The sequence below is a fragment of the Oenanthe melanoleuca genome, chromosome 19 (genome assembly GCF_029582105.1).
Source record: "Oenanthe melanoleuca isolate GR-GAL-2019-014 chromosome 19, OMel1.0, whole genome shotgun sequence".
Classification (NCBI taxonomy): Eukaryota; Metazoa; Chordata; class Aves; order Passeriformes; family Muscicapidae; genus Oenanthe; species Oenanthe melanoleuca.
Genome location: NC_079352.1, coordinates 981,345 through 1,007,274, shown reverse-complemented (window position 1 = coordinate 1,007,274; position 25,930 = coordinate 981,345). Strand labels below are relative to the sequence as shown.

Here is a 25,930-nt window from a genome sequence, read left to right as displayed (position 1 = left end):
GTGAATAATTGCTCTCATTAACCCTCCTGGTCACTGCAGCTGTGGCCTGTTCCCAGCTGAAACCACTGCTCTGGAGCTGCAGCACCACCCAAAACACAAAGATCTCTACAGGCACCAGCAGGTTTGCATCCTTCCTCCTTTCCTCTCCTCTCTGCCCCTTCAGGATCACTCATTTTCAGGGCAATGAACCTCGAGTTTTAAACACCAGGCACAGATCAGTGAGCAGCTGAGAACAGGACAATCAGTGTTCAAGCTGAATGTTCAAGATGTTCTTATTTCTCAGTTATTCAAGTTATAAGTGGAGAAAAATCTAATGAAGGCAGTTTTGAGCCTCAGCCAGGCATGGTATTTAGGGAAAGCTCCACTCCTCACCTTGAGAGGCTCCATGGACATGCTGGGAGCCAGACCATCAACAGACCAACAGCTTCTCCCTGGAAAATCTCACCTAAAATCTAACTAGATTACTTTCAGGGGTAGAGGGAAATAGAAGATGAAAAAGGCCTTTTACACAATTCTCTGCAACATCAAAAAAACACAGCTTTTCTCAGAAAAACTGTGCCTAAAAGGCAAAGGTGCTTCAGCTCTGCTTGGGCTCAGAGAACAGCTCCAGAGACCATTTATTCCTGCATCAAAACACAATCATCTAGGCAGAACTTGAAGGAGAGCCTTCTGGCAGGAGATTTATGGGCTCTGCTATATTAATTTCTCAGTTTGCTGTCTGCAGTTCCAGCTGCTCCTCCCTCCAGGGATGCTCCTGCAATGGGAACAGCCAAAAGAACACCCAAAAGCTGAATTTTTAAACCAGGTCCAGTCTGAAGTCTTTGTTTTCAGGCTGACATGGAGAGGTGGAAGAGGTAACTCAGGTGGTCCCAAGAGTCCCCAGATGCACTCTGTAAAGCAGTGATGCATGCAGATGCAGTGATGTGTTCAAGGCATGCAGAGCAGAGCAGACTGAAGCAGTTAAGGAAGGGTTAGACAAAGGGGTGAGAAAAATCTCCAGCTTTGCTCCTTGCTGTTACAAGGCTTAACCAACTGAACAATTTAAAATAGGCTCTACATTTCCTCCTCCTGTTTTGCAGCTGCCACCAGCTCCTCCTTTTCTGAGAGCTCCTTTTGATCCTTCCAGTACCACGACCAGACAAACTTTGCTCCCATCAGTGAGTGTCCCACAAGCCCTGCACTTGTGTAACAGTGCCTGGAGAGTGTTTGACAGAGCTGACCCCTGGATTAATGTCTGGATTAATGTCTGTGCTAATACAGGCTCCATCACTCCCTCTGGTACATGTGCAGGCAGCACTTTAAAGTCACTTTGCCTCAGCAGAGTAGGAATTTGGGTGCTGCAGGGCAGGGGAATGTGCTGTGGGGCCAGGCTGGGTGTTTTACACCACTGCCCATGGACTCAGGGGATGTTTGGCTTTTTGGGTGCTGCAGCCACACCCTTTCCATCCCCACTGCACTCCCAGTTATTATCCAAGGGGAAACCTGTACTTGCACTGGGGTATCCTAAACCCCAGACACAGGAACCTCCTTCCCTCTCCTCCTCCTCTCAAGACAAAGACACTTTCAGCATAATATAATGATTCCCTTTATCTTTGGCACCAGCTCCTTCTCCTCACCTGCAAAATTCCCGTTTTCCAGTTGTTACCTCCTAGCAAGCCCCACACAGAGCTGTGCACAGGACAGCATCAGGAAAGAAACTCAGTTAAACTCGACAGAAAGTTGGTTTAAATGCTCTCATAGTAACAAACCCATCAGTCTGAGACTTTGAATCACCTTGGGTTGCATTTCCACTGCCCCAGGCACTGCAGGAGTGTGACCCAAGGCTGAGCTCGTGGCCTTTGCAGCACCAGCATTAATAAGCAAATACATTTCCCTGAGCTCTGCAAAGTTTGTGAAAATATTTGTTTTTCTCACCTCTCACCATATACAAAGGTTTTAATAAGCTTTAACAAACATACAAGCAAACAAACCCTTAATTAAAATAAACAATTTAAATTTCTAACCTGAAGACTTCTATGAAACTTTGACAATCCCCAAACACTCAGGTGATGATGGGAGAAAACAGAACTGGGATCAAGACAGTGCAGGAACATCCCACACAGTGCTGGAGGACCAGTGGGATGCTGCAATTTCCTCTCCCCCCAGCTATGAGTGCATTTTGTATTTTTTTGGGGTGTAATTTTTGCTGTAAACACACCTGACATGTAACTGCTCCTCTGCAGGTTCTTCACACAGTGGGTCACACACTCTGAGTGATGGTTGCTTTATTCTTTTATTCAACTCAGTCATTGGTACTGGTTATTTGGGGCATCCAAACCAAAATATTAAAATTGCAAGCTAAGAGAGCAGCAACACAGCAGATCCGTTGTAAACAATTTATTATTATTTTCTACCTCAGTTACTTACAGGAAAAAAGTCATAAAAAAAAAGAAAAAAGAAAAAAAAAAAAAGAAAAAAAAAAGAAAAGCACAGATGGACTATTTACAAAAAATGAGAAAATTCACAATAGCTGAAATGTTTGCAAATCATGCACACTAAGACAAGTTCACAAAAGCAAAGCAATTCATAGCAAAAAAACCCAAACAAAATAATAAGAAGCCATACAGATTAAAAAAAGCTATTGCCTGCAGAAAAGTCAAAAGAAAACTACCCAAGTATTACATCAAGCATCTTTAATGAAATGAACAGCACAGCCATGGATTGTAGAGCCTTTGACACTGACATTTTAAACAAGTGGATTAACAAACATTAAAATGCATTACAGTTCTACTGTAAGCATGCAATGTGAACTTCTCACAAACTTGTCAAACAGGAGCAACACTTCCAGAAGAGCAGGGTTTGAACAGAATGGGAGTTTTCTACCCAGAATGCAGAGTCTGGTTAAAGCCAATGGGGGAGGGTTGCAGCTCTCCTGCCTCCTGGGTGGAGATGAACAGGTGCAGGGGGATGCAGCTTAAGCAGGGAAAGCTTGGCCAGAATTTAGGAAATTTGCCTGTGATCTGCAAGCAAAGTTTGGAAGGAGAAGCAGCTGCAGGGAGCGTGCAGGACCAGCAGAGCTGGGATCAAAGAATCAGAGAAACCCAGAATGGTTTGGGTTGGAAGGGACCTTAAAGCTCATCCAGTGGCACCCTGGCAGGGCAGGGACAGGGCAGGGACAGGGCAGGACACTCCTCACTGCCCAGGCTGCTCCAAGCCCCCCTGGCTCTGGAGAGGGGCAGGAACTGCTGGGCAGGGACAGGGCACGTGTGGGGCTGTGACACCAGGGGGACACAGCTGGCCCCAAGGTGCCAGGGACACAGGTGCCCATCCCTGCAGGGGATTTGTGCCCTCTGCATGTTGAAAAGTGCCAGTCACTCTCTCTGGGGCTGTTTGTGACACCAAATCAAGCCAACTGTCCTCCTCACTTTGCTGATAAAATGATTCCTAAAAGTTTGTGAGAAGTCATGCCTTCAGAACCCCCTGACCCCATCCCTGTGAGTTACATTCCAAGTGGGCATTAAAAACTCATAACAAAGCAGAGGGGAAAAAAAATAAAAAAATAAAATAAAAAGCAAACTCAAAGCAGTGAGGATATGGAGCTTTTAAAAAAATAAAAATAAAATAAAAAGTCCAGTCAATCAAACCAGCCAGTAAGAGCAGCAATTTTTTCAGTGGACATTGATATTAAACATGGACCACCCAGGCTTTCTCTGTCTCTCTCTCATTAGCACTGTAGTAAACCCAGATTAATTTGTTATGCATCTTTAAGAACTAGTTGATAAAAATTATGTCTTGTGAAATCGGCAAATAGTCTGCAAAGTGAAATAAGAACAGAAATTAATAGATTAAACTGAAAAGATAAGTCCCAGAAATAAAAAAAAAAAAAAAAAAAAAAAAAAAAAAGAGACACAGAAAGGGAGTGATTGCAATTAAAATAAAAAAAAGAGGCAATGTACTGCATGAGGAAGGGCTGGGAGGAATAATGGGATGGGAGGAGACAGAGCAGCTGCCAGAGGGTTGGGTCCTGCTGTCCCATGCCACAGGGAACAGAGATGTGGGAGAGGCTGAGGGACAGGCCATGGGACAGCCCCAGGGACAGACAGGGAAGGGGATGCAACAGGTGGCTCAGGCATCTGTACCTCAGTGGGACAACAGGAAAAGGCAGCAGGACAATCAGAACCAGCAGTTCAATCAGAAGGGAATTCCCTTTTCTGGCTCTGATTTACTGAGACAGTAACTGGGCAGCACAGGCTGAGCAGGGACAGTGGCTGTGCCAGCCCCTGGGTGACCCCAGCCCAGCCCCCTGCCCAGGGCTGAGCAGGGCAGGGCTGGCTGTGCCAGGGCTGCAGGGCAGGGCTGGCTGTGCTGTGCCAGGGCTGCAGGGCTGGGCTGTGCTGTGCCAGGGCTGCAGGGCTGGGCTGTGCCAGGGCTGCAGGGCAGGGCTGTGCTGTGCCAGGGCTGAGCAGGGCAGGACTGACTGTGCCAGGGCTGCAGGGCAGGGCTGTCTGTGCTGTGCCAGGGCTGCAGGGCAGGGCTGACTGTGCTGTGCCAGGGCTGCAGGGCAGGACTGGCTGTGCCAGGGCTGCAGGGCTGACTGTGCTGTGCCAGGGCTGCAGGACTGGCTGTGCTGTGCCAGGGCTGCAGGACTGGCTGTGCTGTGCCAGGGCTGCAGGGCTGTGCTGACTGTGCCAGGGCTGCAGGGCAGGGCTGGCTGTGCCAGGGCTGAGCAGGGCAGGGCTGTGCCAGGGCTGCAGGGCAGGGCTGACTGTGCTGTGCCAGGGCTGCAGGGCAGGGCTGACTGTGCCAGGGCTGCAGGGCAGGGCTGTGCCAGGGCTGAGCAGGGCAGGACTGACTGTGCCAGGGCTGCAGGACTGGCTGTGCTGTGCCAGGGCTGCAGGGCTGTGCTGACTGTGCCAGGGCTGCAGGACTGACTGTGCTGTGCCAGGGGTGCAGGGCAGGGCTGTCTGTGCCAGGGCTGCAGGGCAGGGCTGACTGTGCCAGGGCTGCAGGGCAGGGCTGTGCCAGGGCTGAGCAGGGCAGGACTGACTGTGCTGTGCCAGGGCTGCAGGGCAGGGCTGTGCCAGGGCTGCAGGGCTGTGCTGTGCCAGGGCTGCAGGACTGGCTGTGCTGTGCCAGGGCTGCAGGGCAGGACTGACTGTGCCAGGGCTGCAGGGCAGGGCTGTGCCAGGGCTGCAGGGCTGGGCTGGCTGTGCCAGGCACTGCACACTCCTGGGAGCAGCCCCAGGGACACTGAGCACTGCTCTGTGCCTCTGCAGCACCCCTGGGCCCAGGGAGGAGAGGAGGCTCTCAGACCCAGGATGCTCCTGCACAACAGTCAGGAACTTCTCCAAACCAACACTGACACTGTAAACCTGACAGCTTCTCCTGCCCTGCTCCTGAGAGGCTCCCTGCTGCCAAGCTCTGCTCTGTGGCACTGGACTCTGCCCCAAATACCTGCTCCAGCACAGGGACCCACCCTGCTGCTGGACCCTTCCTCACAGCACAGCTCCAGCCAGGACCCTCCTGTGTCCCTCTGTGACTCTGGACACCAGAGCCCCAAAACCACCTGAGAAACTCCCAACAACTCTGCCAAGCTTCTGATTGCTGCTGAGGAGTAACTGAGCTGAGCAGGAGGGAAGCAGGGCAGAGCTCTGGGGCAGGGGAACTCAACAAGGTGAGACAGGACCTGAGCATCTCCTGGTGCTGCCTGCCTCCCCTGGGCCCACACTGACCCACAGCTTTCTGCTGGGGACAATCCACCTGGATTTCTTTTCCCATATTCCATCTCTGCAGGAGACTGAAAATAACCAGGCAGTAACTGAAGTCCTGCTTTGATGAAAACAGGCCCTTAACAAAAACACATCTAAGGAGGGGTCGAGTCAAGGGTGCCTTTGCTGTCAGTGAGCAAACACACTTCACTTTAGACATGTTTATAATTAACCTCATCTAAGCTCTGCTGATTTCTAGCATCAAACCCATCAAAGGTGTCTGTCCTTCAATGCCTTGGTATGAATCAGCTGTGAGGAGGCAGAGCCAGCACACAAACACCACCTCCAGCTCCTGGCCCCAGCAGAAGCAGAGCTGGTGTCACCTGGGTCTGGGGCAGCACTGTGCCACCCCAGCAGCTCTGCTGTCTGCCTCACACCCCTCTTGTTTCACACCTGGCTGGTCCAGGTGGGAGAATGTACCACAGGTGGGAAGAGGTGCTCAGCTCTCAGAAGAGCCCTGCATTTGTGAATTCAGATAAACAAACCCTCACAGTGCTGCCAGTCCTGCAAAAACAGCTGCACACAAACCCCATCACAAGGACACTGCTCACCCTACAGTGACACAATCTGTGTTTTTCTAAAGCAGGGCCTCATCCTAATGACCCAGGGCTGGACAGAAGGCTCTGTTTGCCCCAGTGCTGCAGGGGCAGCCAGGCACTGTCCACATCCTCACCCATCCCAGAGAACCTCCCTGAGAGGTGCTGGATTTGCTGCAGGGGCTCCCTGGGTGTCCCTGTCACCCCTGAGGGGCACAGACCCTTGTGATGAGGCTGTGAGACACCCAGGAGTCCCCTCACATGGTGGGGCTTCAGCCCCAGGAGAGCAAAGCCAGTGCTTGGGAGAGCCCAGTGAAGGGAACTCCGTGTCCTGTGAGCTGCCAGTGCCACTGTGGGATGTGCTGCAAGTGCCCAAGGCCAGGCTGGATGGGCTCTCAGCAGCTGCCCTGAGGATCTGTGCTGCTCACTGCAGGGGCTGCAGCTCTGAAGGTCCCTTCCAGCCCAAGCACTCTGCTCTGGGGCTCCCTGACCCCCTGAGCCCCCCCAGCCCATCCCAGCACAGGAGGGGAACCGAAGCGACGCCGACCCCAGAACCCACTCACAGCTGAGCTGCTCCTGGGGGAACCCCGAGAGGGGAACCCCAGAGCTGGGATGCCCCAAAGAGGGGATCCCCCAGAGCTGGGATCCCCCAGAGCTGGGATGCCCCAAAGAGGGGATCCCCCAGAGATGGGAACCCCCAGAGATGAGAACCCTCAGAGATGAGAACCCCAGAGATGGAAACCCCCAGAGCTGGGAACCCCCAAAGAAGGGAACCCCAGAGCTGGGAGCCCCAAAATTTGGAACCCCCAAAGATGGGATCCCCCAGAGCTGGGATCCCCAAAATGGGAACCCCAGAGCCCAGCAGGACACACACCCAGGTGACTCTGCTCTCCTCCAGGGAAGGTTCACTTACCACAGGCCAGCAGGGAAGGTCCCTGTGTGACTGTGTGTGCCTGTGTGGAGCTCTACAGAATCTACAGAAGGAAAAACCCATCAAAGGGAGGGTAACAGCTCTCCAGTCATCTCTCTTGCTTCCATGATTTTTTTTTTTTAATTTAAGAAGTTTGTTTTCAAATAACCAGTACCAATTTATACATTAAGAAAAAAATGTGCTGAAAATAATGTTGCTATAGAAGTCTGCTTTAAAACAGTTAAAAAAAAATAAAATTTTGCTGTTGTGTGAGATGCTCCCTGCAGACTTGCCTGTCTCAGCTTGCAGCTATGGACTTTAAAAAAAGAAAGGAAAAAAACCCCAAAAAAACAAACAAAAGAAGGAAAGAGGGGAAATAAAGCAAATCTGCAGGTGGAATGTACGTACCTGGGAACTGGTAACTGTAACTTGGGGCAAATCCAGGATATCCTCGGCCGTATGTGGCAACAAAATTCGGGTAACCTTGATCACAGAAATGTAAAAAAAAAAAGAGAGACAGAGAAGTTTGAGGATTAATGAAGAGTTGTTTTGAAGTTTTTTTCCTGTTTGTTTTTTAACACACAATGACAGGGAGGGTGGGTGAGACCTAATTTTACGGAAGGGATTAAAAAATCCGGATTTATTCTGCTCATGCCAAACTGCAGAGAGGTTTCATCATTACCCTGAGCAGAAACACCTCGAGCTCTGAGCCCTGTCACTCTGGTAATTAACATGCACTTTGGTGTCTGCAGCCCAAGGACTGTGCATACTTGTTAGCTGGAAGAGTAAATGCCAAATGCTAAGGCTAAACACATAACACGGGTTTGCTCTGACATTTGGAGAGCTTACAATGAATGTACTTTGCTTCAGAGCTATTGACAGTTGGAGATTAAGGTAGTAGTAATTCTTTATCCCGGGAGTGTGAAGGACAACAGTTAACACATCAAAGAGTTGGAGGCAGCAGCAGACCGAGCCAGGGAGTCAAAGAGCTTTTTAATTTTTCAGGAAAGTCAAAGGAAGCTGCAGGAGGTGCTTCTGAAGCCCCTTCTGAGGCTGAGCAGGCGACCTCGGGCAGCTCTGGGAGGGTTATTAGGAGAAAAACTTTTTGTGAATAGAAGTTTGTGAATAGAAGCACCCGAGTGAAGGCACAAAGTGACAGCTCTGCTGATGTCCCCCTGACCCTGGCTGGGCTGGGCTCACACCCTGTGACACCCTGTTTGCATTTCCCCACAGCCATTCTCTCTGCTCCCACAGTGGCCATTTGCTCTGCCCCGATGGCCAATGGCCCAAGGTGTCCTGTACACTTGGGGTTTCCCAAAATTCTAACCTCACACTGATCCTCAGCATTTCCTTGCTCAGTTTTCTTAAAAACACCACCCTGTGCAATTCCAGTGCACTAAACACTACAGAACATCCCCACTGAGCCTCAGCATCAGCCCAGGCCTCTCCAAACCAAGAAAGCACCAGGAGAAGTTTCCTCCTGCAGTCTGAAGTCAGTGGGAATCCTGGCAGCAGCTGGGCTGGAGCCTGAGAACAGGCTCAGCAGCCAAATGGCTCTTCTGGGGGGCTCCTCTCTCTGCTTTTATTCCTCCTTTAACACACTCATCCATCACTCAGCTGCTTTCCTGCTGCAGCAAGTCCCTCCATTTCTGATCAGATTTATACATACATGCAGAGTTCTATTAATCATGATCCAAAACTGGAAGATAAAAATGCTTGGGTGAATTCTGATGATGGGATTAAGCAGTGCCAGGCAAAGGCAGCCCCAGTGCCTGGACAGCACACACTGCTCAGCCCTCCTTCCACAGCTCAACAGCTGGATTCCCTTAGAAATTAATCACCTCTGTCATTAAATCAGATCTTTCAGAGTTAAGCTTTACAAACCTTTTTTCCTCTCCTTTTTTTTTTTTTTTTTTTAACAGCACTATTGATAAATGGATTGTTTGCTAAGTAAGTAGTGCCATTAACACCACTGAAAAATCGCTCTGTGTGTCCAACCACAGCCCCTCTCTCCTTGGCAAGGAGGAATTCTCTGATTCAGATGGTTGTGGAGCAGATCTGTCAGCTCACAGCTGGCAGGGCACAGGGACAGGGGTGGTACCCAGCAGGGTGGGGGCTGGCAGCTGCCCCCAGTGTTTGGATGTCACCTCCTCTGCTCCTGCCCTGGCCCCAGGGCAGTCCTGGTGGCCACAGCAGCAGCCAAGCTGCCCAGGGCTCTGCTGGCACTGCCAGCACTCAGTGCTCTCAAAGTCAGGCAGATGAAATCATAAATTTATAATACAACATTACTTCAATTTTCCTCTTCATTTACTGCTGCAGTGCCCAGCTCTGCTCTAATGACTCGAAGCCTGGTCCCAGTGGGGACATTGCCTGGCTGAATATCAATGGTGTTTAACACCACACCCACGTGGGTGCTCCATCAGGCCAAACCATGGCCATGCTGACCTGCCCAACATTCCCACTGGTGCCAGCCTCCTCCTGTACTGGGCACTGACAAGATGATTTCCTTGGTAGCTCTGGGGAGTGACCAATCCCTTGTAAGTAAAACCAAAAATCCAAGTTTTCACTGGATTAATCCCCTCAAAGCAAGACTCTCCTGTCCATGGAAGCATGGAACTGCTCCAGTCCAGGCTGTGGAAATGTCTTTTCATTTTAAAATTTGCTAATGGGGTGGACAAAAGCTCATGGTCAAGATGTGGGAAGGCTGAGCACACAGGAGCCAGGGGACCCGTGCAAAATGAGCTCCAATGCTCCAGAAAATGCAAGGAAGCTGTTGTCTCCAAATGCTGCTCTGAGCTGCAGCTGCTACTTCACTGAACAGTGTCTGGTGGAAAAAGGAATGACTTTCTTTGAAGGGCACAAGCTTCTTTTATGCATGAGCTCAGCCTACCTAGACAGAGCGTGTGCAGGGACACAGAGCCCTGCCAGAGACCTTCCCAGTCCCTGCTCCTGCCACACATCCTCCAGCCTGTCAGCTGGGGGCTGAGGGCTTCCATCTCTGGAGGGGTTGGCAAGCTAAAAGCAGCCCCATTTTAACATTGCACACCAGGAGAAAGGAGTGCTGCAAGCCCCAGGGCTGGGTCACCTCCTGGGCTGGGTCTGTGGTGACTGCAGTGTCCCAGAGAGCAGCCTCAGATCGGAGGGAGACAGAAACCATCTCAGTGCTGCTCCTCTGCTGCTCTCTCCTTTACAAGTCCTCAGCACAGGCCTGGACAGAGTGCAGGAAGCTCTGGGGCAGTGCTGTGACACCCAGACACCCCTGGGTGCAGACAGGGCCGGGTGCCAGCATCAGGCTCCAGGCACAGAGAGTTTTGGGTTTCCTGGCCACCAAACTGCTCCCACTCAGCACAGAGGGGGGCACACAGGGCTGTTCATGAGCACCCAAGGGAGATCAGGGGAACTGAACCTGCTGCACTCTTTAGGAGAGGCTGATTAAAGCTCCTGCTCTCCCCCCAGCCGTCCTGGCTGAAGGCTCAGCCTGCCCGCACTCTCCCAGTCAAAAAAATCCTTTCAGGACACTTTAATTTTGCTCCAATCAACCAAATCATCACAGAAGCGGCTGCCTGGGCACCTTTAGACCCTGGCTGCTGCAGGCTCCTTGGGGAGGCTGTGATTAATGAAAAAGACCAACTTCCTTAATAGCTTTGGAGGGAGTCGCTCCCCGCTCCTCCTTTGGGCTGTCTGGAGCGTTCGTTCCTGATTCCCTCCCCTGCCCATGAACAGCAGCTGCAGAAGGTGACCTTGAGCAAGGGCTTCTGGAAACAGGTAGAAAAACCCTTCCAGAGCAGCCCAGTTGCTGTGGTTCAGTCCATGTGGGCACTGGACAGAAGACACAGGGCAGACCTGCCCCGGCCCCACAGATCGCTGGGCAGTGGTGCTGATGGAGCTGATCTGTGTGTCTGATCATTTGATGGGTTAATTATGCCCCTGTTCCTGCAGGGATGGGCCCTGCAGCCTTTGGAACTGGGGGATTCTGACTGCCCACCCAGCAGCTCTGCTCTCCTGGCTGCAATTGCCTTGTTTAGCCCTTCATTATTTAACACGGTGCCACGGCAGCAAGCAGGGACGTGCAGGGTGCAAGAGCAGCTCGAGTGGATAATGAAGGATCTGGCCTTCAGTGTGGATCCATCACTAATCTCAGCCAGGCCCCCAGTCTGAAATCAGGGAGGGCAGGGCAGCACTGGAGCTGCACTGGTCAGGGGGAGCCAGGCTCCCACTGCAGCAGGACCAACAGGTGCCCCAGCTCCTCCTCTGGGCACTTCCACTCACTGAGGGCTCCTTTCCTTAATTCCCACAGCTGGAGATCCCTTTCCAGAGACAGCCCCTGTGGGAATGGACTCATGCTGTGCCTGGGGGCTGAATTTTCCCTTCAGGACACAGCTCCATTCCCTCTGTGCCCAGCTGCAAGGACACAGGGTGCAGTGGGTGCCATGGATCTTTCTGGCTCCCCAGGGTGACCTGGACTCTGTCCCCCTGCAGCCAGCAGGACAGAACAGCACAGGGCCACAGAGACCTCCCCACTGCACCTCCATCACCCCAGCACAGGTGGGAAAGGGAGAGGAACAGCAGAAATCAAGTGCACTGGCTCAGGCACGCTGGGAACACACAGGTAACGAAATCACAGACTGACTAGAACAAGATAAATATTTTAAGCATAAAATGTGATTTCCAAACACTGTGGGGCAGGGTGGTGGTGGAGTGTGGGGACAGCAAAACAGATGATCAGCTGAAATAACCTGATTACACATCCCAGAAATGGATGGCTCCAGCCACACGAGCAGAAGCACTATTAATTCTGAGATAAAGCAAACATGGCAGCAGGTTTGTCCTATCAAATCAAGCAGTGCCTGGTGTCAGACACCTCAGTGTAACAGCCTGATCCTTGCAGGAACTGAGCCCTCTGAGCTGACACCCACCCCAGGGGCTCTGGCTCCAGCATCTCAGCCAGCCCTGAAACTGCCCAGCAGAGTTGGGGCAGCCCAGGTTCCAAGGCTGGGCTTTGTGCTCAGCCTCTGGGATCACCTCAACCCAGGACAGGCAAGTCAGAGCATCCTGAAGGGGGGACACTGCTGCCTGGGGACACCTCCAGACTGCCCTCCCTCATGGGCACAGGAGGTGACAACTGAGGAGAAGTCAAGGGATAGGAGCAAAAAGTTTAAAATAAATGGGGTTTTATAAAAAAAAACACATTGGCAATGGATTAGCAGCATTTTGGCCGAGGACAAAGTATCTGGGGTTGTCACATTATTTAGAAAGAATTATCTAGGCAGAAACAAATGAGAACCAATTATAACTAAATAGACCTCGTGCACAAATAGGAATTTGCCATTAAATATCATTTATCCGATTTAATTAGTATTTTCTGGACACAATACTCAGGACTCAAATACCATTCCATCTCCTTGAAACTTGTAATTATTGTTGTGACCTGTCCTGTTACACATCCCCCCACTTCCTCCATCCATGCCATTTAAGAACCAGCAAGATTTTCAATTATCTATGCTGAACTGTCAAAGCTACCTTTAAAAGAAGGGGAATAATGTGTGACTCAATTCCTCTAAAAAAGGGGAGAGATCATTTTTAGTCAGAATGAACACACTGCATCTTTCATCATTCTATTTTTGCGAGTAAGAGTAAAACAGCCTATTTAAAACATCCATTTAAATGCAAATTTTTGATATTCCAGGCTGGGGGGGAGTTAATCATTTAGCAGAGACAGGATTATTTTCTTCACTCCACCCCAGCTGAAGTTCCAGCCTGGCACCCCAGAGGTGCAGGGCTTGCTGAGGGCTGTGTCTGGAGGCTCTGGAGGCACAGAGTGGGCAGGTGGCACTTACCCAACATTCCCATCCCCAGCATGAAGGCGTCCATGGTGTACGGCAAGCCACGAGCCCTCCCTCTCGTCCCTGGTGGAAACATCACTTCTTTAGGTTGTGCTTTCTTACATTCTACCTATTGAGCAGAAACATGTACAAATGAGATGCAAATGAATTCCATGTAAATGTCAAATGCAGAGCTGATCTACTTAAGGGGGGGAGGTTTATTTTTAGCATCTGCCTCCCCCTGCTCAAAGGTGAACTTCCAGAACAGTGTAACCACATTTAAAAGAGCAAACGTGTGTGTCTCCTTAACCACCCACTGCAGCCCCCCAAATGTGACAGAGTGCTGATTGAAGAAGTTCTGTGCTCCTGAAAGGGAAGCTGGCTCCTGAGGGATGAATGGAGGGAGGGCTCCAGCACAGCTCACTGCAATCCATAACACAGAACGACTCCCAGTGATCATTACAAAAAGCTCCTTTTAAAATAGGAATAAAGAATCAATATTTCTACCCAGCAGAAAATTTCTGTAAACCCTATTAATAAAGGATCTGCATTCTTTCAGTTCTCCTGCTGCCTTTGGGAGCTGCTCAGTGCCACTGGAAGCACGTGGTGACCCCACCAATGCCCTGTGACACCAGCCCAGCCCTGCTGCCAGGGGGACACCCAGGGGCCCAGCCAGCCTCCTTCTCCCAGAAAAAGGAGAAACACAGCACTTCTCCATGCTCCTTGCTCAGCACTGTCCTCTCAGCCCCAGCACACAGCTCCTGTGGCTCCTTGGCACTGGTGCCACAGCTTCAGCTGCTCTGGAGCTCACTGGAGTTATTATCCTGAGCCATCCCTGTGGCTGCACAGCCCAGGCCATGCCCTGGAGCTCACTGGATTTTCCTGAGCCATCCCTGTGGCTGCACAGCCCAGGCCATGCCCTGGAGCTCACTGGAGTTATCCTGAACCATTCCTGTGGCTGCAGAGCCCAGGCCATGCCCTGGAGCTCACTGGATTTATCCTGGGCCATTCCTGTGGCTGCACAGCCCAGGCCATGCCCTGGAGCTCACTGGAGTTATCCTGAACCATTCCTGTGGCTGCACAGCCCAGGCCATGCCCTGGAGCTCACTGGAGTTATTATCCTGAACCATTCCTGTGGCTGCACAGCCCAGGCCATGCCCTGGAGCTCACTGGAGTTATCCTGAGCCATTCCTGTGGCTGCACAGCCCAGGCCATGCCCTGGAGCTCACTGGATTTTCCTGAGCCATTCCTGTGGCTGCACAGCCCAGGCCATGCCCTGGAGCTCACTGGATTTTCCTGAACCATTCCTGTGGCTGCACAGCCCAGGCCATGCCCTGGAGCTCACTGGATTTTCCTGAGCCATTCCTGTGGCTGCACAGCCCAGGCCATGCCCTGGAGCTCACTGGATTTTCCTGAACCATTCCTGTGGCTGCACAGCCCAGGCCATGCCCTGGAGCTCACTGGATTTTCCTGAGCCATTCCTGTGGCTGCACAGCCCAGGCCATGCCCTGGAGCTCACTGGAGTTATTATCCTGAGCCATTCCTGTGGCTGCACAGCCCAGGCCATGCCCTGGAGCTCACTGGATTTTCCTGAGCCATCCCTGTGGCTGCACAGCCCAGGCCATGCCCTGGAGCTCACTGGATTTTCCTGAGCCATTCCTGTGGCTGCACAGCCCAGGCCATGCCCTGAGCAGGAGCTGATGGGCAGTGCTGCAGCTCAGCACTGCAGGGATGCCAACACTGCAGGGCTGAACCCACAGGTCTGAGCTTTGCACCTCCAACTTTCTTCTTCTGATTTTGAACTATTTAACAGGAGCTTGCCCAGATGATTCCTCCAGCCAAATGAGCACCAGAAGTGTGTCATGGTCACTTCACTGCACAACATCTTTTGGGAGGGAGGGCACAGCTCCCAGGGCCAGGGCAGCACTGGTAAAACCCAGGATGATAAAATCCCATCCAGCCTGGGTGGATGAACAATTAACAGGGAAATGAAGTTTGGATTAGCACTGTTAAAACAATGACCTGGTAATCAGCTCTTGCAACCATAACCCAGCCCACTGCTGCTCTCTGAGCCTGGCACTGCTTCTGACTTCCACAGCACACAGGATGCAAAGGGAATGGCACTGAGCTGCACAGGGGCTGTAACCAGGATTACAGGAGAAGGAAAAGCCACCAGTAGGAAAGAAAAATAATTCCTTATCCTCTGTAAACAAATATACCCCATATGGAGGGCAGGAGGATTCTGTTATCCAGACTCCATGGGGGGATGATGTGGGACTGGGAGCATGGCCCTGCTAAAGCAGGAGGAAAAGGGGCCTGGCTGCCCCTCTGCCAGAACCCAGCCCCAGGGCAGGGGATGGAGATGGCCAGAACCATTGCAAAGCCACACACACCTCAAGGGGAAAACCCTGGAGCAGCAGGATGTCACACACGTGACAGCACATGCACTGGGGCATCTCCAAGAGGAAATGAATTTGGATTTATGAGTCAGGGCTCAGCTCCATACTGAGCTCCCCCAAGAGCTGCCTGATAAGGGTCTTTGTACACACATCTGGACCTCACTCAAACTTTCAATTCAGCATTTCTGGGCATCTTAATAATTTCCAGATTTTTTTCCACCCTCTCATATGAGGATGTGCTATACTTTCAGCAGCCCAACAAAGAAAGGTTTAACTCTAAGGCTAAAAAAAAAAAAAAAAGAAGAAGAAAAAAAAAAGGCAGGAAAACTAAAATTCACTATTTTTGTTTAGTCTAGTTTGGAGAATTAACCTTACACTGGAGCACTCCTGGGTGAAGCAGAGCAGTCTCAGGCACAGGAGCCCAGGAGGGCTGAGCTGGGGAGTGAAAAGCCTCTTGTACCCAGCACAACAACACAGGCTGTCAGCTCTCAGCCAGGATGTCTCACAAACCCTGGCCAGCAGCTTTCCAGGGAAACCAGGGCTGTTTTGGGGAAAGCAGAATGTGCAATATCCACAATGCACAAACCCCCACTGAGCCAGCCCACGACAAGGAGACTCTGTTGTGGCAGCAGTGTGTGCTCTGATCACCTTGGGGACAACGTGCCACTCACACCAGTGAGCCACACCAGGCAGCAGCAGAGGTTTTAAGCTTATTTTAAAAACTGCATTGAGTTGTGGGTCTGTTGATCTACCAGATTACTGATCAATGGCTGGGGCTTGGAATTAAAGGTCTGGAACAGGCCCTGGCACAGGGTGCACAGAGAACCTGTGGCTGCCCCATCCCTGGATGTGTCCCAGAACCACAAAACCTTCAAAACCCCACCCTGAGAGGGAGAAGAGCCACAGGTGCTGGGCAGTGTCCCAGCCTGTCCTAGAACAGCCCAACTTTTCTGTCAGCTGCTCAGGAGCCTGACATGAGACCCTGGCTCCAGGCCCAGCATGTGAATGACCCCACCACAGTGGGATCTAAGGGAAAATAATTACTCCAGCACCTTTCTTTTCCAGCCACTTTTACTTTTCCTTAGACAAACAGGTGTCTCTCTGCAAAGCAGCCTGCTCCTGCCAAAGGAACACTCACCCAAAGACAGCTCATTTGGGTTTATTGTCCCCCACAATGTTTGGAGCATCTCTGGCCTCCCACGTAAATTCCAACTTCCATTTATTAAATACCTCACTGGCATTTTCTTTTCACTGTCCTGCTGCTGGTTTAATATTACATTTGACATTCTGAGCTTTATGGATGGCAACAGGAGCAGAATGGATGAGCTAAAAATAACCTGCCAGGGAGGCTGGAGCTGGAAATAGGCTGGGGAGCAGCAGCCACCCCAGTGCCCTTTGCCTGCCCCTGCCTTTGGGGAAACCACCCCTGAGAGGAGGAGCAGTGAGCTCAGGGCCAGCCCAGCCCATGGAGCTGTGGATGTGCAAATGAGCAACCTGGGGTGGGGACAGGAGGGGACAGGGATGGGACAGGGATGGGACAGGAGGGGACAGGGATGGGGACAGGGATGGGACAGGGATAGAGACAGGGATGGGACAGGGATGGGGACAGGGATAGAGACAGGGATGGGACAGGGATGGGACAGGGATGGGACAGGGATAGAGACAGGGATGGGGACAGGGATGGGGACAGGGATGGGACAGGGATGGGGACAGGGATGGGAAAGGGATGGGGACAGGGATGGGACAGGGATGGGACAGGGATAGAGACAGGGATGGGACAGGGATGGGGACAGGGATGGGGACAGGGATGGGACAGGGATGGGGACAGGGAGGGGACAGGGATTATTTTAATCACCCCACAACAAACACCAGCACTCAAAGCTGTTTCTCTTGCTCTTTGTGATGTTCTCCAGTGTTTTCACCCTGTCCCATCCCTGCTGCCTTCCTGGGAAGGAATTTCCCCAGGAGCTCTGCACTGTTCCTGCCCTCCCAGGAGATGCCAGGAGCCAGGAGAGGCTCTTCCAGCCCATGGGCTGAGGCATCAAACCCTGTCCCTGCCTGGGGCACACCCAGGGCAATCCTGAGCCCTGCCCCAGAGAAAATCTGTTCTGGGGAATAACCAAACCTATGGAGTGTGCACAGGAAAATCCTGGGGGCAGCTCTCCCCCCACCACCTGCCAACCCCTAAATTTGCATCCCCAGCCTTTCTAATCTGTTGTGTGGGGGTGGGTGGGGTTTGCTCTGTTCTTTTGTTTTAGGGCAGATTAACAGCATTTAGGAACTATATAAAGGGAATGAGCCTCCCCAGCCCAGAGGCACTCAGGTGAGCTCTGTGGGGACAGGCAAAGCCCACAGCATCCCCCTGAAGAGGAGCAAAGACTCCCACAGGACAGGAGCACTGCCCCAGCCCTGCCCCACCACCCCACCAAGGGCCAAGGGGACCCTCACTTTTATTTCAGATGCATATTGCAGGGAGGAACAATATGAGGAATATTATTTCAGTGCCCTGGGAAAAATTAGCAAGTCAAATATTGAATCAGGCCTCCAGCATATGCCAAGGAGATTGCTTTGATCTTATCCACACTAAAAGCTCTATTATTAAATTTAAAGTCTGTGAACACATATCAGACCAATATACAATGCATATCTGAATACACATTTGAGCAGCAAAGGATGTTTTGACAAAGGGAAAAAGAATATTTTAGCTGAAAATATCAAAGTTAGTGCAGCAATTGAAATACAAATGCCCCTTTTCATCTGGCTCAGGGCAGCCAGAGCCTGGGACCTGCCTGTCACTGGGGAGGAACTTCACCAGCTTCAAGCTCAACTCACACCCTGCTCAAGCCTTTGGCTGCACACACCAGGAGCTGCTCTCACCAAAACTCACCATTTTATTATTGATTTCGTGGAAATGAATTTCACAGACTTTTTCCACCACGTCTTCATTTTCGAAAGTTACGAAGCCAAATCCTATTTAACAAAGATACAAAAAAAGGGGAGGGGTAAGGAGAGCATCAGTTAAGTGCACCAGTTTCATGTTAATAAAATTATTTAGTCCTTTTGGGACTTTGGAAAACTTCCACAACAACATGCATGTGTGACTCCACCTGCTGCTCCTGAGTCACTGCAGCCTAATGGAGGAAGAAGCATTGTCTCAGGGAAATTAATACTGCTCTGTTCCAGCTCCTCCAAAGGATTTAATGGAGAATTAAAACCTCCTCATGGATTTTTTGATCCATCCTGCAGAATTTAATGGATAGTTACACCCCAGTTACATGATGGCTCAGACACTACAATAGGGCTGTATTTTCTTTTACACCTTATAGGTTTTTAAGAGCAATCTCTACAAAACCCAATTATATTTCTATGGAACCATATTGATTTCATCTCTTGTTTAATTCCACAGGACTTCTCCATTAGAGCTGACTCATTACACGACCCAAAAACCATAAAAATCTGGGAAGACAGAAGATGATTCCTCATTTACCCCTGGCAAGAAGAAAAACCCCCAAAGGCTCCCAAGCCCAGAGCAGCACTCAGTGTGTGTGTGTGCTCTGAGCTGGCCCAGCCCCTCCGGAGGTGGATATTTGTCCCTTTCTTCCTGAATTACTTCCTCTAAAACCTCATCAGGACATCCTGAGGCCTCCAGGAACCCATTATGTTTAAGGTCTCTGATCTAATGGTTCCTCTCCTCTCCAGTGCTGCTTCAAAGAGCTGAGGATTTGGGCTGGTTGGGACTGGTTGAGGCTTTTTAAAGCTGGTTGATGCTGTTTAAGGCTGGTTGATGCTATTTGAGGCTGTTTGATGCTGGTTGATGCTGTTTGAGGCTGTTTAAGGCTGGTTGAGGCTGTTTAAGGCTGGCTGATGCTGGTTGAGGCTGTTTAAGGCTGGTTGATGCTGAGGCTGGCTGATGCTGGTTGATGCTGTTTAAGGCTGTTTAAGGCTGGTTGATGCTGTTTAAGGCTGTTTAAGGCTGGCCTGATGCTGGTTGAGGCTGTTTAAGGCTGGCTGATGCTGTTTAAGGCTGGCTGATGCTGGTTGAGGCTGTTTAAGGCTGGTTGATGCTGTTTAAGGCTGTTTAAGGCTGGCTGATGCTGTTTAAGGCTGTTTAAGGCTGGCTGATGCTGGTTGAGGCTGTTTAAGGCTGGCTGATGCTGTTTAAGGCTGTTTAAGGCTGGCTGATGCTGTTTAAGGCTGTTTAAGGCTGGCTGATGCTGGTTGAGGCTGTTTAAGGCTGGCTGATGCTGGTTGAGGCTGTTTAAGGCTGGCTGATGCTGTTTAAGGCTGTTTAAGGCTGGCTGATGCTGTTTAAGGCTGTTTAAGGCTGGCTGATGCTGGTTGAGGCTGTTTAAGGCTGGCTGATGCTGGTTGAGGCTGTTTAAGGCTGGCTGATGCTGTTTAAGGCTGTTTAAGGCTGGCTGATGCTGGTTGAGGCTGTTTAAGGCTGGCTGATGCTGGTTGAGGCTGTTTAAGGCTGGTTGAGGCTGTTTAAGGCTGGTTGATGCTATTTGAGGCTGGCTGATGCTGGTTGATGCTATTTGAGGCTGTTTAAGGCTGGCTGATGCTGGTTGATGCCATTTGAGGCTGTTTAAGGCTGGCTGATGCCTGCCTGTGGCCCGGCTCTGCTGGGGCTGCACTGACAGGACCTGGCAGCCCAGCACAGCCACACACCCTGCTCCTGCCTCGACAAAAAAACCTCAGGCTAAGGGAAAAAACCCAACCTCATGTGCTGGAGAAGGCTCATGAGCCAACATCGACACCAGTTATGCTAATGACATCTTAGGAATGTGCTAAGAGGATGAACTCCACCCCAGTTTCCAAACTGGAAGCTGCAGGACTCTGCACTGGTCCAACTCTGAGCAGGGACAGCCCCAGAGCATTTCCAGCTGTTTAGGGAGTGCAGAGCCCTGCAGCCATGGGGAGTGCTCCCATTCCATCCAGAATGGCTCTTACTGGGGAAAGCTGCCCAGGGATGGTCCCCAGCCTCCTCCAAGGCAGCCCAGCTCTCAGCTCTGCTCTGCACTTCCAGCAGGCAGCAGTTTGCATTTCCTTACATAACCCAGGTCCTTCATTGCCTTCTAAACCACTCCAGTTCAATCTACCCTAAACAGACCTGCAGTTAAACCTACATTTTTTGTGGTTAAGTGCCTGAGCGTGGCATCCCAGGAATCCCAGAGCTGGAGCAAAGCCTGGCTGGAGCAGGGCTGGGCTGGGGCTGCAAGTCATTAATGGTGTGAGCACCAGCAACATCTTCATCATTAGCAGCTCATTAGCAAGTGCTGCAGTTGAGGATTTCTCTTTCAGCTTGTCGGGTCTTGGTGCCAGGATGGAGGGGAGAGGGAATTGAGGAGATTATCCCTAATATGTGAACACCACGAGGAGGCCACTGCAGTCATTACCTGTCTGGACCTGGAAACAAATTTCCCATTCTCATCCCACTCCATATGGCTTAAGTGCAGTTTTATCGAGAAATTCTTTGTGTGATTAGATCAGATGGCTGCCTGGCTTTCTGCATTTCCACATTTTATAACAATAAAATAACAACCTGTAGGTGTTAGCTGGCATTTGCAGGTTTCTGAAAGATCTGTGGCACTTGGTCAGGGAGAGGAAAATGAGAAGAAAACCAGAGGTGACATTACAGTGCCCAACACCTCGAGCTCAAAAAGTGCAATATTTACAGCTGGCTCTGGACCTGCTGTGAACACAGGTGGTGTGAGGTTCTGGGAGCAACCAGAGCATCTCCACCTGCAGGCACTGACATTCCTCCCTGGGAGGGGGAAGGACTGGCACAGCTGCTGCCCCACCCTGGGCTAGTGAAGGTGTCCCTGGCCATGGCACCTTCTGGCGCCTTCCAGCCCAAACCATCCCGTGGTTCTTTCCTTGTTTCACTTTTTGGATATCAAACTCCAACTTTTAATAACTGCACCCACACAAAGATCCCCCTGCACGCAGGGTCTTATTAGTTCCCATAATGAATACACATATTTAAATTACCCAAACTCTCAGAAACCTTCCTGGGCTAAATAGACAATTATTTCTTCTGAGAGGTACTAAGAGTCAACAAAAAAATGGTTCTCAGAAAGTGTGTGGAAAAGATTAACCCAAAACAAAGGCAGCTGTTGAAAATGGTGACAGAAATAGGATTCTGGTTGTCAAGGAGCACACGTTTTAAAATGAAATTATACTGCATCCTTCTGAATGAAGCTATTATTGGAAGCTAACAAGCTCTATTTAAGAGATAAGCATTTAACAGAGTCAAACGGTTGGGTTTTTTATTCAAATGAATAAAACTGAATATTCATTTGAATAATCTTTTCTGTAAAAGAAAAGACAAAGAAGAGGGAGAAAAATAAAGTAAGAGGCAAACAGATGCCCCAAAAGAGAGGCTGAGAACCAAGCACCAGCTAAAGGAAGCTGAGACATGGATCCACGACCTTCAGGTGAAAAATCCTCCTGTGGTATCTGCTGGGAAAGAGCAGTTCTTGCACTCCTTTCATCTGCTGAGGGGGCACCAAGCACCCAGGGGTGCAGGGCATGTCCTCCAACACACTGGGACACCAGAAGGAAGAATTCAGGAAGAATTCTGGGTTCAGGAAGAACCCAGGGAGGTTTGGAGCCCCCATCCCTGGAGGTGGCTCTGGGCTGGGGACAGGGACATCAGGCACAGCTTGCACCTGGTGATCCTGGAGTCCTTCCCCACCCCAATGATTCTGGATTCTGTGAAAAACCTGCCTTGATCCCAAGCCCTGCTCAGCCACCAAAGCTGCCCAGGCCTGTGGGAAGCTCCACAGTCAGCTCAGCATGTTCTGCCATGGCATTGCAGAAACAAGTCAAACACTGCTCAGAGAAAGGGACTGAAACCATAAAAAGATTAAAATACTGTAAAAGAATAGTCAGAAGCCATAAGTACTATGAAGAAGCCAGGCTGAAGGTACAGCACTGAAGGAACAGGTGCCCCAAGAGATGCAACATCCATCCTGACCTGCTGCAGCTCCCAGCACTCCCAGTAATGAGGAAACAGCTCAGGCTGTGCTCCCCCCTTTGTGTGGGGGCTCTGGACCTGACCTGACCTCACCTCCTCTGCTGCCTCTGCTCCACTCCTCAGATCTCAGCTCCTTCAGCTCTGAAATGCACAAAAGTCCAGTCCTGCTGTGGTATTATTTATGCACCTGCTTTCTTGTTTATACCCATAGTTTTGGCAGCTGGTCCTGTGAAAGGTAATAAAATGCCTTTCAAAAGTAAAAAAAAAAATTAAAAATGAAGAAATGTGACCAGACAAGCCAGGCATAATAACATTAAAGCCCGTGTCAATTAATTTTTCCTCTTCTTGATAAACGAGCCCCATTCCATCCATTAATAATGAGGGAAGAAACAAGAAAAGTTGACACTAGTTTAATTTATTTTCTCAACTTGCCTGGTCATATTTTTCCCTGTTGCAAAGCTTTCTGGTGCTGCTGGGAATTGCAAGTGGCTCCCACACAGTCGATGCATAGATTGGTGTGAATCAATACCATTCTACTTTATTCACACATCCCTTGTAATCAGAGAGGAAAAAGTTCCTTAGTAAGCTCCCAGCCTGCCAAGCTGCCTTATAAAAATAAAAATAATAATAATAATAAACTTGCAGGTGGGGATGGAGAGGGGGATGTGAAACCAAGTGCTGTGATCACTGTCACCAAATCTTGTCTTTGCAGAACTGAACACACTGAGCAGAGGGGACAGGACATTTTCATCACCCAGACAGTGAACCATGGATGTTTTTAACTTATGTCTATAACAAGTCATTACCCCCAGAGTCTGGGAATGGGGACCTGGGGGTTTAATCCTGTGTCAGGGAAAAGCCATTCATTCCTCAGCCCCAGAACAACAGCCAGGACCTGAAACTCAGCCCTGACTTTGCCACCTCCTCCTGCTGTACTTTGGAGAAGTCACTTGAGCACTCCCTGTGCCCTGCATCCCACACCTCTTCCCCCTCACTTCCTTCTCCCTTCCTGAGTTTTAATATGGTAACTCAGCTTGTTAGAGCCAAAAACTGGCTGGGACAAAAGCTGACAAAGCTGTTATTTCCTACTATTCCACTTTCCTGTGCTGCAAACACATGGAAGGAGAGGTTCTGGTTTCCAAAGGAGCAATTCTGCACATTCAGGGAACACAGGCACATCTCAGATTTTACCTCCTCATCTCCAAGGAGATGGTGACCACACCTGAAGGCACCACCTGCTCCAAGGTGAGCAGGGTCCTTGTGATAACACACCAGGACAGGGATGCAGATGGAAGGGGAAGAAGGAGGTTAAAACTGTGGTTAGGATGGAAAATATCCTCATGTAAGTGCAGCATCAGCTGTCCAGCCCTGCTGCTGTGACTGGCACCACCAAGACCTGATCTGCCTGCACAACCTTGGGTATGGAGCACAGTCAGGCTCTGCTGGCAGCTGTCTGAGCGCACTCTCCATGCCAGGATGTAAATTCCCAGCTGGAATGAGCAGAGGAGTGAGCCCAGCTCCGAGCTGCAGCGTTCCCAGCCCAGCTCAGCTCTCAGCTGGACAGAGGGCACCAGCAGCATCCTCCTCTGCTTCTGTCTGGGGAAGCTGCAAGGCTCAGGCTCCTCAGTCCATCCTCCCAGGGCTGTGTGGCATTTCCAAAGTGAGAATTGCTCAGAAACAGGAAAGGCAGCTCGGGGTGAGCATCCTTCTGAACGGGGCAAAATCCACCCAAAGCAGCTCTGCAGAGGGATTTTCCTCAGGGGAGGATGAAGAGCACAGGGAATTGTCCCCCTCTCAAGTGACCCATTCTATGCAAAGGTTTCCAGGTTCAAGGGCACCAGCAGGGCTGGCAGGGGGTGCCAGGCAAAGCCCTGGCAGTGAGGGAGCACCAGGGACATGTCACAGACCACGCTCGTGTCAGCAGCACCTGAACTCGGGGTAATAAATTTTTCATAACAACAAATCTTCATTAAAATTTTATATTATTAACGTTCTGAAATCAAACCAAAGCACTGAGTACATAATGACTGAGAGGCAGAGCCTACTAAATGCCACTTTTATCATATTGTTAATTAACAGAAACGATTAATGTGCTCGCAGATCATTTAGAAGCATTAGCAGTGACCTAAGAAAAATTGCAGCTACGTGTGACACATCTGCACTTTTCCATGGGAATTTTCTACACAGGAGGCCCCAAAGTTTGCTCCCAGTTCAGCCTCTCTCAGCTGGGGACATCCTTGTCTCAATGGGCACAGATCTGTCAGCAGCTGGGGAGTTAAAGCACCAGGGAAACGTGAGATACTGCAGGAGAAAGTGATCCCCACTGTTCTCCTCTTCCTCAGGATTTGGGAGCAGCACCACCCTCTCAGCCTTTCACTGCTCCCTGTTATTCAGGCACAGATTTCCCAGCTTCACAAGGAGTCAACAGTATGGAAATGCTGGGATGCTGCTGGGTGGGAGAACACAGCAGACTCCAACAGGTTCCTTTTTGCTATCAGAGAAGAAAACCCCAAGTATTTGTAAAATCCAATTAATCCACCTACAACCAAAATGGGAACCTTGTGCTTCTGTCTGTTCATTAGTCAGATCTACAGATTTGGCAGGGACAAAGGCCACCACCCTTGGTGCCAGTCAGCCCAGCCAGGCTCCCATCAGAAAATCCAGCCCCTGGTGCTGCCTCAGCCACCGAGTGCCACGTCCTGCCCTCTTTATCTGTTTGCCCACAGGCATCAGATACTCTCTGCCTGTCAATTCATCCACAGTTTATTACCAAATTTCTAAAATATTACATTTTTTATTATATCCAAATTCACTTTATTGCATTTGACAATACAGATAATCACATACCATATGCTCTAATGTTTGGAACCCAATGCATGTTGACAGCAGTTTTTATTCATGATGCATAATTCCATCCAGGGCTGACAAAGGCAGTGCAGAACCCAGCCTGGTGTCAGGCTTTGGAGGGGGGAGGAATCCTTTTTTCCATTTCCTTTTCTCCCTTTTAACAACAGATTTACGAAACTGGGAGGAAAGATGCTTTGCTTTCTGAAGAAATAGGAAATTGGCTGAAAAGATGGGCTTATCAAAGAGATGTCTTCAAAATATAATAACCTCTGGGGGTTGGTTATGGTAATTGCTGCACATGAAATTTGCTGCTGTTGGGGAGAGAGAGGCACAGGGGCTCCCCAGGAGGGAGCAGAGGCTGGGACAGGGTGGGGGCACCAGGCTGGACCCCCACCCCTGCCTGCTGTCAGTGCTGAGAGCAGCTCCTCCTCCCCAGGGATGTCCTGGCATGGCTGGGGGACAGCCCCCCTGGGAAAACCCAAGCAATCCCACATCCCCACCTCATATCCAGGCAATGGATCCAACAGCTTGAGAGATGGCCAGGCTGTGCAAACCAAACAGGATGCCACGTCTAAATTAAGCTGTAATGACCTGCTCCCAGCTCTTTATTAGCCAGGTAATGATCATTTAAGAGGAGGTTACTATCTTGAGCCAAGGGCACCTAATACCATTACTGAACTTGTTAAA

The 25,930-nt window shown here is 50.4% G+C and overlaps 1 protein-coding gene across 10 annotated transcripts in view; it reads right to left on the bottom strand.

The window, feature by feature from the left end:
• Positions 1–25,930, bottom strand: part of MSI2 (musashi RNA binding protein 2) — a 201,763-nt gene that overhangs the window by 32,195 nt on the left and 143,638 nt on the right. For 9 of the 10 annotated variants that reach the window (XM_056506669.1, XM_056506672.1, XM_056506670.1 and 6 more), the window contains exons 8-10: positions 18,302–18,384; positions 13,031–13,145; positions 7,602–7,676 (exon numbers count right to left, since the gene is read on the bottom strand). In XM_056506669.1, coding sequence (XP_056362644.1) covers positions 7,602–7,676; positions 13,031–13,145; positions 18,302–18,384 — 273 coding nt within the window. Of the gene's footprint in view, positions 1–3,243; positions 3,792–7,601; positions 7,677–13,030; positions 13,146–18,301; positions 18,385–25,930 lie in introns of those variants that run through there. The other variant, XM_056506678.1, reaches the window with a different exon arrangement.